General features: G+C 47.5%; 3 protein-coding genes across 3 annotated transcripts; 2 read left to right on the top strand and 1 right to left on the bottom strand.

The window, feature by feature from the left end:
* Positions 1–77: 77 nt before the first annotated feature.
* LOC104546871 (keratin-associated protein 9-1-like) lies at positions 78–885 on the top strand (the record flags this gene model as incomplete). The annotated part of the gene is made up of 2 exons (XM_010192372.1): positions 78–281; positions 349–885. Coding segments are annotated over 2 exons (741 nt in total), but the record flags the coding sequence as incomplete, so codon positions are not given.
* Positions 886–6,791: 5,906 nt separating this feature from the next.
* LOC104535448 (proline-rich protein 9-like) lies at positions 6,792–7,283 on the top strand. Its single transcript, XM_010192373.1, has one exon. It carries the CDS (start codon positions 6,792–6,794, stop codon positions 7,281–7,283), a length of 492 nt encoding a protein of 163 aa, XP_010190675.1.
* Positions 7,284–13,690: 6,407 nt separating this feature from the next.
* On the bottom strand, positions 13,691–14,701 carry LOC104535245 (keratinocyte proline-rich protein-like). Its single transcript, XM_010192375.1, has one exon. The coding sequence runs from the start codon at positions 14,699–14,701 to the stop codon at positions 13,691–13,693; it is 1,011 nt and encodes a 336-aa protein (XP_010190677.1).
* Between the last annotated feature and the right edge of the window lie 2,884 nt (positions 14,702–17,585).

Below are 17,585 nucleotides of genomic sequence, written 5' to 3' on the forward strand. Positions count from 1 at the left end.
AGTGCACCACAACGTGTGTGGATCCCTGCTGCCAGGGTGTGACCAAATGCACCACTGTGTGTGATCCCTGCTGCCAGGACGTGACTAAATGCATCACCACTACATGCGATCCCTGCTGCCAGGATGTGACCAAGTGCGTCACGACGTGTGTGGATCCCTGCTGCCAGGATGTGACTGAGTGCACCACCACCTGTGATCCCTGCCGCCAAGGGGTGACCAAGTGTGTCACCACGTGTGTGGATCCCTGCTGTCAGGACGTGACCAAGTGTGGCACCACATGCGTGCCGCCCTCCCAGCTGCCAGGACAGAGTGACCAAGTGCACCACCGTGTGTGATCCCTGCTGCCAGGGAGTGACCAAGTGTGCCACCGTGTGTGATCCCTGCTGCCAGAGAGTGACCAAGTGCACCACCGTGTGTGATCCCTGCTGCCAGGGAGTGACCAAGTGTGCCACCGTGTGTGATCCCTGCTGCCAGAGAGTGACCAAGTGCACCACCGTGTGTGATCCCTGCTGCCAGGGAGTGACCAAGTGTGCCACCGTGTGTGATCCCTGCTGCCAGAGAGTGACCAAGTGCACCACCGTGTGTGATCCCTGCTGCCAGGACGTGACCAAGTGTGCCACCGTATGTGATCCCTGCTGCCAAGGGGTGACCGAATGCACCACCACCTGTGTGGATCCCTGCTGCCAAGGAGTGACCAAGTGTGCCACCACATGTGTGGATCCCTGCTGTGAGCGTGTCCAGGCTGTGACCAAGTGTGTGGATTCCTGTCCCACCACCTGCGTTACAGGAGCCACCTCCCCGTGCATCGGTGTCTGCACCTGCACGTGTGGCCGGCACTATGCCATCACCTGCGCAGACGTCCGCTGTCGTAAGAGTGCTCGTTGAGGGGCTGCGTGTGGGGGCTCCAAGGGATCCCCCCCTCTGCAGAGCCATTGGCCTGTGGAGTCCCCAAAAGCTAAGAAACTAAAATGGTTTTCAGATCCCTAAGCCTGCCAGCATCTTCCTTTCATCTTTGATTTCCTAGTGCCCTTCCTGTCCTAGGAAGAGTAAATCCTCAAATGGTTTTCCTTACATTCTGCATCATTTTACTACATTTACGTCAAGTACAAAGCACTTCCTTGTAACACGTAACTCGCTGATTTTGTGCCCCCAGGAATAGTGCCTGGGAGAGAGATCCTGTAATTCTTATGGGCACTGATGTGGACGGAGGAATTTCCCCGTTTGTTCTTTCGTGCCGTCTTCTCCTTTCCTTTTATGAAGCAATAAAAACAAATATATCTTGGCATCAGGTGTCTGCAAGTGTTTCCTTCACTTTCGTGTTCCCCCAGACTCACAAATCCTCCTAATTTCTTCTGGAAAGCCTGATCGGACAGAGTGGCAGCTCCTGCTAGAGTGCATGGGAAGGTCTAAGGCAATGGCCAGGGACATGGGACTCATCTGGGATATCCCAGGTCATTACTGGGAGAGGGGATGCTGTGGATCACGAGGAAGCACCGTGCTGCCATGGTTTTCAAAATCCTTTGAAAACTCGACCATCTGCTGGAGGAGCTCAGGGCCAGCTCCCACAGACAGAAACAAAAATGTTCCCTTCTGAGCCATGGATAAATCAACAGCTAATGAGGGGAAGAGGAGCAGGGCTGGGAGGCTGTTTGTGCCTCATGGCTTTGTCACCTGTGTGGGTCCTATCTCAGTCTTTTGCAATCGACTTCTATTTCCTTATCTCTGGCGGTGATTGGGCAAGCCCCGTCAGCTGGGGAGACCGACGTGGATTTGCACACCACTGGATCCTGCAGAAATGTTATTAGCATTAGCAAGGTGTGTTGGACAATTTTGGTAACCCTCCGTGGACACCTGCAAAGAGGATCCCAGTGCTTTCCTCCTTAGCACCAGATTTGCTTGCAAATCTCTCCGTGGACACCTGCTAAGAGGATCCCAGTGCTTCCTCCTTAGCACCAGATTTGCTTGCAAATCGCTCGCTTAGGAGTGAACAACGTCCTTGGGGACTCAAAGCCACGCTGTCACTTGTGCCTAGGGTTGCGCTCTGCAGGTTTCCAGAGCAGAGGTGGTGCCGAAGGGAGGAGGGACAGGGCAGCGAGGGACACCAACCGACCTGGGTACAGCTCTGTCTGCAAGCACCCACCTCCAGGTCCTTCAAAGATGCCTCAGGGTACGCGGTCGGTGACGAACCTGCAATTATCGCTGTCTGGCTGCTCCTGGTAAAGGAGTCTGACCGATAATGGGGTGTGATAAATCGCACCCGATGGATGTGGCATCGCATGTGGGTTGGGGAGGTCTGGCCTTGCACAAATCACTCCTCCCTCACAACCCTTCCGTCTCTGTCCTCCTCAGCTTGGCTCTCGCTGCTGGTTGTGCAGCCCTGGCTGTGGTGGGTGTCTGGACTTCGGTTACTGCTGCAGGCATTGCCTAAGCACAAATGCAACACAATAGAAATACCAAACCTATCCGGGCTTCCTAATTCCCGCTCTGTGGAGGTCTCATTTGGCTCCAAAACTCCTTTAAAAGTCACTAAAATGTTCTGTGCAAGCAATGACTTCTTTTGCTTCTGGTCCCAAGTCAAACAGATCAATCTTCTGGGAAATAGGAAACTGTAGATGGAAAAAATGGCATTCAGGTAAGGTTTTTTCCTTAAACTGTTTCTCTGTAGCATCCCTCTGATGGTGTGGTTCATCTTGAATCCTCCTAATACGACCGTGGAAACTCAGATTTTTAAAAGGCCATTAGCAGAGAGCAGACAACTTCATTTCCAGGTGAACATCCCAAGTTTGTGCCTTAGGAAGAGAAACTTCCTCCCTGAACACCTTAATGTTTGTGCTATTGCTGTGGAACTGTTCTAACAATTTGGGAGAAAATTGCTATTTGGCATGACAAACACAGCAGGCCCACAGCTCTTACTCTGTCAGGCAATGTGTTCTGAGCCCTGCAAAGTACCCCTCAGAGATCAGGACATGCTTTTATTCAGTAATGTGAAAAATCCTAAGGAAAGCTAGATTCCCATTCTAAAATATGGGGAAAGCAAAGCAAATAACTGCAAAAAGGCAAAAGATAAAACAGATGACTTGGGTTTTTTTTTTTAAATAACCACAGCTAGTTCCTCTTTTGCAGATTTAATTGCACTCAGATGATCACTTATCATTCTTCATGGAGCACTCACCTTTCTGAGTAAACAGGAAAAGAGGTGGGATAGCGCCCGTATTTGGGTTCTTCTGGGCCCCAGAAGTAATGATCTAATTACTTGATCAAATAGTCCCTGGGGCACAGACTAGACAAGGCAATTGCTTCCATGTGAGGCTAATTGCATCCCACACTCAACCTCCTGGCATCTCAGCTATGCGATGATTTCCAAAACCGGAGATGGAGCAGGAACCTGATACCAAAACCCCTCCTGAAGCTGCCCTGGGTGCTGGATCCCGCAGGTCATTGTGGTAGGGGATGACACGAGGGGAAAGTCGGCTGTAATGAAGCCTCAGAATTGAAGATTTAATTACAACAATGTGCAGGGGAGTGGGCTGGGAAGGCCTTGGCATGCTGAGAATAGAGGGAAAATCCTTAATTTAAATGAAAAGGCTTTGCTCATCTACATGGGGTAGTGTACAATATGGGTGCTGCACATAAGCAAAATGAAATCCCTGGTGCTGGATGCCAAAGAGGAAGAAAACTTATTTAGGAGGCTTTTAGGTAAACCAAGGGATGCAAAGAAATCCCAAGGGGTCGTATGTTTAAAGCAAAGTTGAACACTTTATGTCGAGCAGTTGATGAAAACCAGCAGAAATCCAGTTGAACGCCCCAAAATTGTGCGTATCTAAATGGTTACATGGGGAAAAACTTCGGTTGGGGATGTTTCCATCAAAATTCATGGCTTCTGCACATCTTGAATTTCTCTGTTTTTGTTAACAATCACATCTCCATGACTGTGTGATGTTCCACGTCTGCAGGCAAAATTTTTACAGCTATAGGAAATGGCTTCAATTCTGATGTGCCTCCGTCTTTGACAGCTCTTGGTGATGAAGCACAAAACCTCTCTTGGGTTATTTGGATCCAAAAGTGTTGACCATGTTCTTTTTATACTGAACTCTTCAGAAATATTCTCCTGAGAACCAGAATATGGTGTGTTTAATTAAATAGATCCCAAAATGGTCAGATCTGGGGGAAAACCACATCTTTCCAGCTCTTTGCCAAAGGACATTGGCCAGGAAAGGGTTTTGCTGTGGGGTCCTGACTCACAGAGGTTAATGGGACAGGTCAAATGACCAAATTGCTCATAAATATAACAGAGATCCACAAATAAGCGTCAATTAAGAATAATCATCCAGACCTCTTACGTGCCCGCATATTACCAACAGAGATCAACTTATATTTCCTAAAATGTCCATCTCTTTCAGAAGTCGTTACAGTTTCTCGCTAATAAAATATAACAATAGGGTGTACAATAACCCACTATAGAAAGGGAGACGTTGAACCAGTCCTAAGTGTTGGTTTCAGAGATGAGCCCGGAGCCCTAGAGAAGCGTGAAGAACCGTACAAACCGGACTATGAGGAACTCCTTAGCAAGATAAGTGTTGGAGGCTCCTTCTGTGAGTGGACCTAAAAGTACTGGAGGTCATTTGCTTGCTCAGCATCACTCAGCGGGGTTAGCTCTGGGAGGAGAAGATGGGGAGAGATTAACCCGTCAAAATTAATATCACATACCTCAATCTGAGCTATTTGCTCTGTCTTCATTTTACGACCTGCAAGGTCTTTTTGGTGCAGTCGTGGGTGTTTCTACTCACCCCAAAGCAGAAGTTTAACACAAGCAAAATATGCTGCACAAGTCCCTACTTCTTCCTGTCATCCATAAAAGCCACCAGTAAAGCAGTGGGGAAAAACTGGACATGATGCACTCAGTTTGTGCCGTGAGGGAAAAGGAGTGGAAAAACCAAATGAACCATGAGGAGATGCTGGGAGGATGTAACGAGCACTGCAAATCTGTCAGCTTATGGGACTGGGACCGGAATTCCAGTTTCCTCATGTAAACTTTACACAGGAACCAGTGCTGATCCCTGTAAATCTCCAGTGGAGCTCCAGATCTCACTGCTCTGGCACTGAAAAATGCCTTCAAAATGCTCCTTTCCTTTGCCCTGAATGGCTCAAAGACGTCCTCAAAGTAACTGAGAAACTGAGTTGTGTTGCCATTGGCATTGCCAAGTGTGAATATTATCAATAGAGGATGGAGAGGAAGGGGTTGGGTGCATTTAATGGGTTAAAAGGAGTAAAAGATACCTCAGTAGTTTGTGGAAGTGATGATGGCCCACAGTAGGATCAGCTGTTTCTTACCATGAGAATTAGGACGTGGTATTTCTCACAGTAAATCAAATCAAGTGCCCATCTTCCCTAATGACAGCTATCCATTCTTATTGCACCCGAAAAACCCAAAGGTATCATTCAGACATTTATGGAAATAAGGAGATGAACATCTCCACACGTATTAAACCTTTTTTTTTTTTGAAAAGCAATTAATCCAGTGCCTGATTTCGGTTTAATTACTGCACCATTCCCATTGGGAACCGCATGACGTGTGTATTAAGTGGAAGCCGAATTTGCTCAGGATCACATGTTTTCCTGGAAGAGGATTTCCACCAAAAATTAGATATAAACAAACACGTAAAGCATGTATAGGTGGAGCCTCTACAGGTAGTTAGTGGTCAGGTCTCCATATCCCTGGGCTCCCTTGTTTCCGGAGATGACGCCATGCTAGCCATATAAAAAGGCTCGCATTTTGATGCTCACACAAGTGCATTTGACTTCTCACTCACTCGACTACATTGGTGGACCGGTAAGTCTTCCTTGGATTTATCAGGGAATAACGCGATGGCTTTATTACTTGTTCTGGTCAAAATGATATATTACTGGTGACACGAGAGCTTTGCTTCTGGTGTTTCTCTTCTAGGATTTGTCCTGGAATGGGAGAGAAGGCTTCTAACTCTTATTTAGAGTTTGCTTTTCCTTAAGTAGCTTGCAAATGTCCTGTCACCTCTTCGGAAACTGTGACTGTCTCTCATCCTCCTTCGTATTCTAGCTTCACTAATTTTTTCATACCTCATTAAGTCTGGAAATTAAATAAATTAATGGATGCTGCAGAGTAAGTCTTGGGACTTCAAAAGAGGTGGGTGGGAAGAAGAATTTTCTGCAGAATAGCTGAGGGCAAAGCTGCAGAAAATGAATCGGAAACAGGAGCTGCAAGCTCTGGGCCAGCCCTTCGCCTACGAAAGGGTGAGCCAGTTAATTCTGATCCAGCTCCAGTGAAGTACCACGATACACGGCTGGGATAGAGTCTTAATTCGTGGTCTTTGCACTTTATCCTCAGGGATTACCAGCTCAACATCTATGCAAAGGGGGAACTGAAGAAGTGACGGGCAAAAGTTGGGCCTGGAGCATCTGCTGATTTAATTAAGGAAATAAGGAAGTGAACTATTTCCATGTTACGGCTTCTACAAAGTTTAACTGTGTGCAATTCTATAAAACTCAAGTTTTATGGCTCTGGTCTTCCTAGTAGAGGTGCTTGCAGGTTCCCAAGCAAGGAAGGCATAATCTGGCAGTGTTAGTTGTATACGTCTCAATCCAGAAATCGTTCACACGTGTAATTTTTGACTAACAGTCCTTTTCTCAGTCTAACAGCCAACTTCTATAGTTGTTTCAAGAGCTCAGGTTGTGAACCGTGGCTTAGGAGGAAAGGACGAGTGCCCTGATTTTGTGTCTCTCGTTATCTTTGCCTCCAGCTTGACCACAACCTCAGGATGTCTTGCTACGAGCAGCGCAAGCAGCCCTGCGTGGCCCCTCCCGTTTGCGTGCAGCAGTGCACCAAGTGCGTGGAGCCCTGCGAGACGGTGTGCGTGGAGACCTGCAAGCCGGTGTGCGTAGACCCCTGCAACCCGGTGTGCGTGGAGACCTGCAAGAGGGTGTGCGTGGAGCCGTGCGTGGAGGTCTGCCCCACGCCCTGCGCCACCCAGTGCACCACCACCTGCACCACCCAGTGTGTGGATCCTTGTGTCACCCAGTGCGTGGATCCTTGTGTCACCCAGTGCACCACCCAGTGCGTGGAGCCCTGCAGCACCCAGTGCGTGGAGGTCTGTCCCCCTGTCTGCATTGACGCCTGCATAAAGCCGTGTGCCACTCCGTGCCAAACCCAGTGCGCCCAGCGCGTGCAGCCCTGCCAAGCCCCCTGCGTGGAGGTGTGCGCCAAGAAGTGCGTTGAAAAGTGCGAGACCGTGTGCTCTCGCCGGTGCTGAGCGCCTCTAATGCATGAGCCTTGATGCTTCGGTGCATTGCAACATCCATGGGCATCCACGGAATGAAACAAAGGTTACAGACCCACCGGCGACGTACCAAGACCACTCCTGACTTGCTTACACTGTGCTCTCTCTCTTTGTCTTGGAAAACTCTTCTCTGAGCTTTTCCAGCCTGTATTTTTGCTTCCTTCTATTACTGCTCTCTCAGCACCTTTCTCTTGGTACCTGCAGTTGGCTGATGTTGTACTGCTGGGCACCTTGGGAAATGATTTTGCAATGGCTGTGCTGTAAGCAGTTGACATTGGAAAATGTCTCCTCTTCTTTAATTCTCATCTTTTAAAGTCTATGTGCAGCAATAAAAATTGACCATCAATGGCATAATGTGTCATTTGTCTTTCTTTCATCTCCCCGTTTCCGTGTCTTTGGACCCAAGAACATCTTCCTGCAGTTTTCCATCTAAAAGCTGCTCTGGTTGTGGAGACAGATTCAATTCAAGACAGAAAGCACCGAGAAGTTCTTGCTGGGATTTTAATTATTTCTTAACAACATCGTGATGGAGACAATAATGCTGTTTGTGATGAATCCTTCCCATGACCCTCACTGACTAAAGACAGAAAGTAGGGGATTTTGCTTCAGGAGACGAATCTTTTTGTGGTTCAGGAACAGGTTGAAGCCCTGCAAGACTGCAGTTTTGTTGCCAGGTTTGCTGCAGACACTTCGTGTGGCTTTGGACAGGTCTCATTCTTGTTACCTACCTGTTCCCCGTTTGCTACAAGGAGAAGTCATATCCTGAGTGATAGAGCGGTTGGCATCTCAGGCTCATTAACATCTGGCTGCTACAATAATATTTTAATTCACTTCTAAATACATCATCTTTATTTGGAGTTGTAATTTTGAAGCCAAAGGAGGCTCATTGTTATCCCCATTTCCCATTGATTTTCAGACACAAGGCTCCCATTGTCTTCCATGTGACTCGTTTACCTCTGTCTACATCACAGCCACACAATTTCCATGTCTGGGATGTAGAGAATTGCTATCCACCTACCTTATCATTATGGCAAGGGTGGAGGACATCTAATCTGGAAAAGAAAAGAGTTATATTTAGGTGCGTGTAAACACTGTTACCAAATCAGCTTTTAATGAAACCTTACGTGCAGGTGTAAAGAGTTTGATGGCGGATTCCTTTTTGTGTTATTTCTGTCAACACCAAAAGGTGACACCATCAAACAGGAATAATGATAGGCAAAACACGTCTCAGGAAGGCAAACAAATTCTACTCCTGAACACGCCTTTCAGTTCAGACGGACAAAGCAGGGGTAGGTGGAGCAGACATTCAACGGCATGAAAATGAAGGGGGAGACCAGGAATGTGCACCTCTAATTCCTACTGTGGAGCGCAAACCTTTGGGGAATTCAGCAGTGAACTGTGCCATCAGTAACCTCACTAATAAGTGCTTGCTGCTGCCACACGTGCAGCGTCAGTGCCCGCTTTCAGGCATGGAAAAAGTCTTAGTCAGGAGGTCATATGCAGGTACTGACGAGATCCAGCCCATCGGTTAGTCACCTCTGACTGATCTCCAAGCACCTTCATCCAGCTCCCTCAGCCATTCAAAAGCTCCTCTCTTCCCTCCCTTTCTGCACGAGTGTTGCACCAGGAGCAGTAATCACAGGTGGGAGCGCGCGGCTCTGGAAACCACGGAGGAAGTGGTGGAAGGGACCTGTTGCGCTGTGCTCATCGCGCTTCCTGCACCTGTAGGAAAAGGTCTTGCAAAAACCCTGACGCATCGCTCTCCTATGCACCCGTGGTTGGTTCTGAGCATTCCTAAGATTATCCTGTATATTTCCAACAAATTAGAGACGTTTGGTCCCTATAAACCTCGGGGCCATTAGGACCCATGGTAAATCAGGAATGAGTGAGGGATGTTGATATGGGATGATGGTTTTTCCATCAGCATCTCCTGCTCTTCTGCACCCATGGAAGCCACGTCCATCATCTCTGTGTGTCACACATCTGTAATGGAGATGGGGCTGTAATTCACGGGGCTGAATGTGACCCCACAGGGCACAGCATTGAGGAAAACCCAAGGGAGGCTTGAGATACCTTTTCCATTAGAGCTAAAGACGAGGTTTCAGTTAAAACATTTTCTCTGTTCCTTCTTTGGAAAAATTTCAAGGGGATCAACCTTTTTCTGAAGCAGGGATCCATCCTCAGAAAAGAGAAATTTGGCCACAACTTCAGCAAGCCAAGCTTGTAAAATAAGAAGTTTTAGTTGCTTCGGTGAAAAACTACTTGAAAGTACAAGCAAAAAAAAATAAGGGGAAAGCTTTCTTATTTCTTGATAATAGAAAATGTTTCGTTCCCCTTTGGGGGAAGGAAACTAGAGAAGGACCAAAGCAAAAACCAAAAACCCAGGCTGCCAATCCCAGACCTGCTGCCCTTCCCAGGAGCCAGGATGCAGCACACAGATCGCCCCCACCCACCCAAATCTGTGCCAGCTGGGATCCGTCCTGGTGATCGCAGACAAATCAGGAAACACCTAAACTTTATGCAAACACCTTCTGCTCTGGAGTGGATCTGAGCCATCTCTCTACTCAGACCTCATTTGTGGGATCTTTGCCCAGCGTCGGGACAAGATGAATTATTAATAAATTAGCCAGTTATTACCAGATTGGGTGTGCCTGGCATTAAAAAAACAACAAATCCCCCGCACCTGAAAGAGGAGGCATCTCTCACAGAGCTTGACTGAAGTCCAGGTGTATGGAGGTGTCAGTGGAGCAGGTTCTGGTTGTGAAAGATTCTGGTCATCAAGTTAATCTGTTGTCATCAGCTCCCGGGGCTGACTTCTCAAAGCGTATAAAAGGCTCCCATTCGGGAGGCTCTGTATCCTGAGTGGCTTCTCCTTCCCTTCTCCAGCAGCAGGAGACACAAGGTAAGTCCCTCTATGCCTGTTTTGCTTTATAGGAGGGGTTTTTGGTGCTCGGTTCTGGGAAGATAGGCTGATTTTTCTTCAGTTTGTGTTTGTAGTAATAGTTTCAGCCCATGTCCCTAGAAATTTCACCTCCATATGGGTGAACCCCATATCATGTTATTTTGAGACTCTCTGAGGCTCCGAACAGCGGCTTGCCGTCTCTTTGAACTAGTAAATCTTTGCCATCCTCATAAATTTTTCCAACTGATAAGAATCCTTGTGGATAACCACTGGGTATTGGGATCAGTCACCAAAGGATGGCATCTACCAGCATCTTGTTTGGCATCTGTCGGGCAGCTGTGGGCTGATCACCGCAGCCTCCTGGCTCTCCAGGGTGCTGAGTTTCTCTTCTTTATATAAAACCCCATCATCACTGAGCAGGAGGGCAGTTCAACTGCGCTGGCAGCCAGAGATGCAGCTCCTGTTCTGAGGCTCTTGATGAACTAAGCAGGGACGTGGCTGTTGCTAGAAGGGGTTGTTATCAAATGGTTTGCTCTCTCAAAACCACTTGCAATGCTGAAATGTCACTGGCTGGCAGCTCCTCTCTGAGTTTTAAATGCTGCCCTGAGCTTCTCCTTTAACTAAACATGCTTTTGTTAACACTTGTGTCGTTTGCAAGAGCTGCAATGTTCAGAAAACAGTGAGCAGAGGCAAAGAAGGAAAACCATTCTCACTTTTTCTCTCCCATCCTGCCCCTGACTTCTGTGGCCGTTTACTTGTTTAAAACACAGCTTTGTTAGGATGGTGCTTGCTTCTTATATTCACTCGTGCTTATGCACAGTTATGCCCTGAGGCCTCAGCACAGTGGCTGAACCCCATAGAGACAGTGACAGGAGCCCAGAAAAGCAAAGTGGGGCAGCTACAGCAAACTGGAGTCACCAACGCAACTAAAATATCCAAAAAGGAGAACTGTGTAGGGCTTAAAATAACTAAAACGGCACCTTGGTTCTCTTCCAGGCTTAGCAAAGATGTCTTCCCAGCAGAAACAGCAGCAGCAAATGCCTTCCAAGTGCCAGGAGAAGTGTCCTCCAAAGTGTGTGGAGCAATACCAGGCCCCGAAAGGACAAGTCAAGTGTCCTGTGAAGAGCATCCCCCAGCAGCAGCAGCAGCAGCAATGCCCAAAGCAGAAGTAGCAGCACCAGCGACGGCCACCAAGCGCCACGGAAGACGCAAACGCTTATTTCCAAGCTCTCCCGTCTGCTGGCTCTGCCAGAGCAGCGCCGCTTTTGCAGCACGCCTCCCTTGTTCGCAAGCAGAAATTACTTTACAAGGAGATGCAAGTCATTACCTTGGATTTACTCATCCTCTGCTATAAAAAAGTCATGGGGCCATTTTCTTCTGCTCTCTAATTCATGACACACTACAATAAAGTTAAAATTAACCTCATTACTTGCTTCCTAATTTTTTTTTCCGCTTTACTAGCATCATTCATTCTCCTTTGCTTTCTTTTAGTAGCTGAAGAATCACCTTTAAACACTTGTATACGAGGCACAGATACACAGGGGTGCATGCACAGGCACCTCCCAGACTCCCAAAGCTTTATTTGCTATGTTTTCATTTCAGATAGACCTAAAAACCTATGGCTATAAATATGATGACCAACTGGACCAGAAATCAAACTGTCTAGAGGAAACAGGACATAAAATGATCATGATTTCCAGAAAGATTATTTAAATTCAGGGTCCTCTGGGGCAGAGCTGCTCCCTGGGTGTCTAAACTGGCTCAGGATCAACGTGTTCCCCATTTCAGGGCAATCTTTGCAGTTGTTTTCATCCTGCACTGAGATAAATTTAGTTTTCTGTGAGGTGTAATATCCTGGGCTCTATTTCTGTGGGTCTATCAAAGCAATTAATTGTGATTTTTTTTGAGTCTCAACTATACTATTACTACTGGTAGGAAAATAGTCGGAATTTTTTAAGATGGAAAGGAAGCTTTTGCTTGCTCCGAATGAGTAGTTTTGGTTTTAAGCGAATCAGAAATGGGATGCAGAATGTTTTGGGTTCCCAGTGGGAATTACTGGCTCAGTGAATTGGTTTCCAGTCAGCTGTGTGGAGTAGAGGAGGAAAATTACCATAAGCACGGCAGCCGATGAGTGATGGGATATGGGTGTCTGGCAGCCAGACATCACCTCGCTCTGCAAACCAGGAGCTGGGCGTCTCGGAGCGATCCTGTGATCAGACGGCAAGGGTGGGTGTATCTGACACCCATCTGATGGGTGCAGGGCCAAACTGGGGAGATTGCATCGCTCCTGGCTTGACTGAAGTGTGGGAAAAAGCCGGTTGCTTGTGCTTGCAACCTGCCTTGTAGCTGTGCCCGTGCCCGGTGTCTGCTGGAGGACACAGCAGCTGTGAGTAAAGAAAACCATCGATTCCTGCAAGCTGAGGCTCCTTTTTGTCTCTTTTAAGCAGAAGCTCTTGAAAATCTCCACAACTTGGTATTCAAAGTACTTTTTATTGGTGATTTTTCACAGTGAAATAAATCCTGATACAATATCAGCCTAAAACAGAGATAAGCACCTAATACATGCGGTACAACGCTGCGTGGCGAAACGTTTCCAGGGTGTGATGGAGTCAGCACCGTGTGTGTGCGTGTAGACAGCTTCCTCCTTGATCCTGTCTAACAGATGTAAGCTGTGCCCAAGGTGAGTATGTTTCAAAATATGTCTAGGTTGGATTTAAATATCTATATATTTATTTCCGTGGATAATCTTAGCTTGAGCTGTTCTTTTACACATCCTAGAGGATCCTCTGTGAGGAAAGTGTTGATTGCTACTAATTCAGCCAAGCAGCTCATTAAGAGGTGATGGCTCTTTTGTAAAAATGTTTTTATTTCCTCTAGACCAATGCATTTTTTAATTGCAATATTCAGCATTATGGATTCATGATTCAGAAATTCTTGCTGCCTTTGACCAGAACCCCTTAGCAGCAGGTTCTGCACAAACCTCAAATCCTATCATTCACAGGCAAAACCCCTGAATGCAAGGTGGGAGATGACATTTGTGTACAGGGAGCTGGGGAGGAAGGCACGAAAACCAGCATGCATGGGTCCCAAACTGCATTCAGGCTAGGTTTGGATATTTAGCTTACTGCACCCTGACTTGAGCATGCCACCGTGCTCTTGGGTCTCACTCTGAGCCTTTAAAAGCCAGCAGGATGATTGGGAGGGGGCAGAAAATCGGGTCTCTGGGAAGCTGAACGCATTTGCCTACAACACCGCTTGAAGCCTTATTATCTATTGACAGTCCCGGCGCGTCAGTCGGCGGATGGGTGTTAGTACAGGGTAACGCGAGCGTTAGCTGGGGGCGGGGAGCTGGGAGCTGTGCTGCTTCTGCAGTGAATATAAAGGGCGTTGGGAAATGACCTCTGGTTGTGAGATGTGAGGAGAGGAGGACTGGGTTTGCAATCTTCTTCTCTCTTCAGGGCTTCTGCAGCTGCTTCAGTTACTTCTGCATCTGTGGCCACTGGTTGGGCTGCTTGACCTGCTGCTGCTCGATGGGAGGACACTTCTCGGGAAGGGAGCACTGCTCTGGCTCAGGATGGGGAACAGGGATGGGCACGGGGATCTCCTTGCACTCTTGCTTCTCTGGAGGGCATTGGGTGGGCACGGGGATCTCCTTGCACTCCTGCTTCTCCTGGGGACACAGTGTGGGGTCAGGGCTGGGAACAGGGATGGGCACAGGGGTCTCCTTGCACTCCTGCTTCTCCTGGGGACGTGGGTCAGGGCAGGGCACAGGGATCTGCACAGGGATCTCCTTGCATTGCTGCTCCTCTTGGGCGCATGGTGTGGGGTCAGGGCAGGGAACGGGGATTGGCACAGGAGTCTCCTTGCACTCCTGCTTCTCTGGAAGGCATGGGGTGGGCACAGGGATCTCCTTGCACTCCTGCTTCTGCTGGGGACATGGTGCAGGCTCAGGACATACAACAGGAACTGGCACAGGGATCTCCTTGCATTGCTGCTTCTCTTGAGCACACAGTGTAGGCTCAGGGCAGGTAACAGGAACGGGCACGGGGATCTCCTTGCACTCCTGCTCCTCCGACACACAGGGAGTTTGTTCAGGGGCTGGCACAGGCACCTCTTTGCACGCTGATTTCTCTTCGGGGCATGAAACAGGCTCAGGGCATGATACAGGTGGGAAAGTTGGTGGTAGCTTGCATTGCTGCTGCTGCTGCTGCTCCTGGGGTGGGCACTTGGGTACCACGACCGCTGGTGTTTCTCCTTTGCCTGGTTCCTCCACCGGTGTTGGCAATGGGGCTGTTTTTTCCTGGCATGGTACCACTTCTATTGGGACTGGTTCTGGGCAAGGTTCTGGGACTTGGATTTCCGATTGCTGCTGTGGGCAGGGGACCGGGTCAACGCAGGGTGCAGACTCTTGGCTTTCCTTTGCAATGGTTTTGCCCAGGCCGGGTGGGAGGGTGATTTCCTGCTTGATTTGTGTTTGGTTCAAAGCCATCTCTGCAGCAAACAAATCTGTCTGAAAGAAACGGCAGAGGGTTATTGTGTCTGCTAAATGAACTGCACTGGGATAAGGGTGAAAGGATTGCAAGAAACATCCATCAGCTGCAAGAGTAAAGTTCTCTCAGTTTGCCCTTGGCTTCCCAAGGCAGGTTGGCTTAGAAAGAATTATGATTTGCTCTTTCTTTTTCATCTTTGCCTTTCAGCTCCTGCTTTGGCTCTGTCTTATCTCGTTCCCCCTTTCTGTTATGCAATGTGGGACAACCCTGTCAGGTCCAACTGAGGTAGAGCCACTCTTTTGAACCTGGAGCTGATTTACACTTCAGAGCTCTTCCCAACACATGAACTCCCTTTCATTTGTGTCCTGGGGAATTGATGAGAGGAGCTGGCAAATCACAGATCTGCTGGGTTGATAGCGGTTTCAGAAAGTCAGAACAATAATAAAAACATAATGAATGCTGAAGACAAACATTTGAAAACATTTGGTGTATCAAAAAGTGGAAAAATCTGGGCCCACGGGGATATTTTACATTGACAAAACTGCAATAATTCAGTTGATTTTGCCCTTTTTAAAATGTTGCCGCTCAGATTTTACTTGGAATTGGAAACCTGAGGTGCCAAGGCCTCAAGGGGAGCCTCACCAGTAGAGATCTTTCCGTAGCATGAATGGTTTTACAACAAGTGGCCAACTCCTCCTCTTGCCCTGGTTTCCCTCTGACCTCACTTCACTGTTACCTGTGGCACAGCCCTTCCAGCTGCCTTGGAAAGAATTAGCAGTGGCGATGCGTCCCTATACTTCTGGATTATCATGGCCATTAATAATACAGCCAGCGTGCATGAATCAGAATAATCGGGAGGGATTTCTTCTCCCAAGGCCCGTGATGTATAACAGATAAATGGGTTTTCCTAACGATTTATGAAACTGCCTGAAACTGTGGGCTGCTGAGGGCAGGCACCAGGCTCAGCTGGACTGGTGCTGTGCCTGGTAAATCCCACGGTGCTGTTTTTTCTAAGGACACAAATGAAAGGTTAGAATCGCAGATGCATTGGTTGAAAGGGGCATTTGTAAGTCCCCTCCATGCAGGACTAGCACCAGCACAGGTTATGTGAGGGTGTGCAAGTTCATTCTCCCTTTCCCATGGTGCCTGCTCCTCTCAGCACATCTTCAAAGCAAATCCATTCCTCTCTAACCCATCCTCCTGGGTCCTCCAGGTCAGCATCCCTTGTCTCTTGCTATTTTCTCTATAAGGACTTGATAAGATCTTCAGCCAAATTAATATATTGCTCTTGACGTGGTTAGCATGAATGACACAGCACACCAGGAAGACTTTCGCCCTTCTGCTCTGTGCAGCCCCTCGTACTCACTAATCCACCTTTTACACAATAATTCTTCAATAAAACTGAAGTTTAAAAAATATTCATTGCTATAAAGAGCAGAATCATAGAAAATAGATTTGGAAGGAGCTTTAGGAGGCCACTTAGACCACCTCCTTCCCTGATGGCAGGGTCAGTTATACTTAAACCAACATAATCGTATCTAATCTCCTATTCAGAAAGGTTCTAATAGCACTTAACTGTCCTCAGATTTGCACCCAATCTGAATTTGCCTGGCAGAGTCATTCCATGACTGCTCGCCCTACCTCAATGCCCACAGCTCCTCTTCTTTGCAGGAATCTGTTGCATATTCAGAGGCATCAAATAAAACCCTACTTAAAGAGTCCGCCTGCGTTAACCCAAGCAATAAAATTATAGACATCAGGAAAAAAATATCAGTATTCTGTGACTTACCCAACCAGTCAACAGGGAGAGGCACGAAGCGGAGTGGATGGTGGAGCACAGAGATTTGAGAACTTTTATATGGTTTCAAAGCCCTGCCTTCTGGGAATGAGTCCTCCTAGGTGATGAGCTCACTCTTTCACAACTGCCCTTGTGCGTTTCCTCCACGGACTTGTTTTACACGTAGGCATTGTGAGAAGACGGCTCTTGGTGCAGAATGCGTTTTAATCCCCTTTCTGGCTAATTTGGCTTAACAAACAATTTCTGTGCAAATAAAGATGATACCCTCAGGTTAACACCTTTGTTGCAGACGCCTCCAACATCAGGGGGTCCTTGGTGTGGTGTCAACCAACGTGGTTCCACTTCAACCCATGCATGAGTTGTTTCACGCCACCAAATACCCTCACTTTTTAGAATGTACCTGTGGTTTAAGACAACGGGGGCAGAGCTGTACTTCTCTTATCTGCTTTTCATCAATGAATTCTCTGAAGTGAATTTCTTTTCTATCAACTTGAGATGGATTGGTTAAGATCTTCATAGATTCCATTCTGCTTTCACTATGATAGTTTTGAACGCACGTTATTTTTCATGGTACAGAAGGTGCAGCTCCCACCTTTCCAAATGGGACAGAAGAGGGAACTGAGCTTATCTCCATGTGCAAAGTAAAGGGATTTTTTAATAATACAAGATTTATCACAGCCAAATGGAGCTGGGACACTGGTCTCACTTAGGTGCCAGAGTGGCATTTGAAGAGGTGTTTCAATCTATATGGGAAATAAAGGGAGCTTGTAGCATGTACAGTTTATTTTCTAAGCATTATTCCATGTAAAGAAGTTTATTGAGTGAAAATAGCTGACATTATAATTCTCAGATTTGGGCTATCAGGATACAAGTCAAACACTCCTCATTTCTCATGGTAGGGTTATTTATTTTCAGCAGCGGTGGCGATGCATCCCACAGGAGTGAATGTCATCATAGCTGCTTGCTTTGGGACTATCTTTGCCCTGGCTCCACTGTTTTACCAGAGCCCTTATCAGGGCACGCACTGCAGGTGCAATGGTTGCAACAGGCAGAGCTGGTACACGTCCTCAGCTCTGATTCCTGGG

This window comes from Mesitornis unicolor, unplaced genomic scaffold (genome assembly GCF_000695765.1).
Source record: "Mesitornis unicolor isolate BGI_N332 unplaced genomic scaffold, ASM69576v1 scaffold16419, whole genome shotgun sequence".
Classification (NCBI taxonomy): domain Eukaryota; kingdom Metazoa; phylum Chordata; class Aves; order Mesitornithiformes; family Mesitornithidae; genus Mesitornis; species Mesitornis unicolor.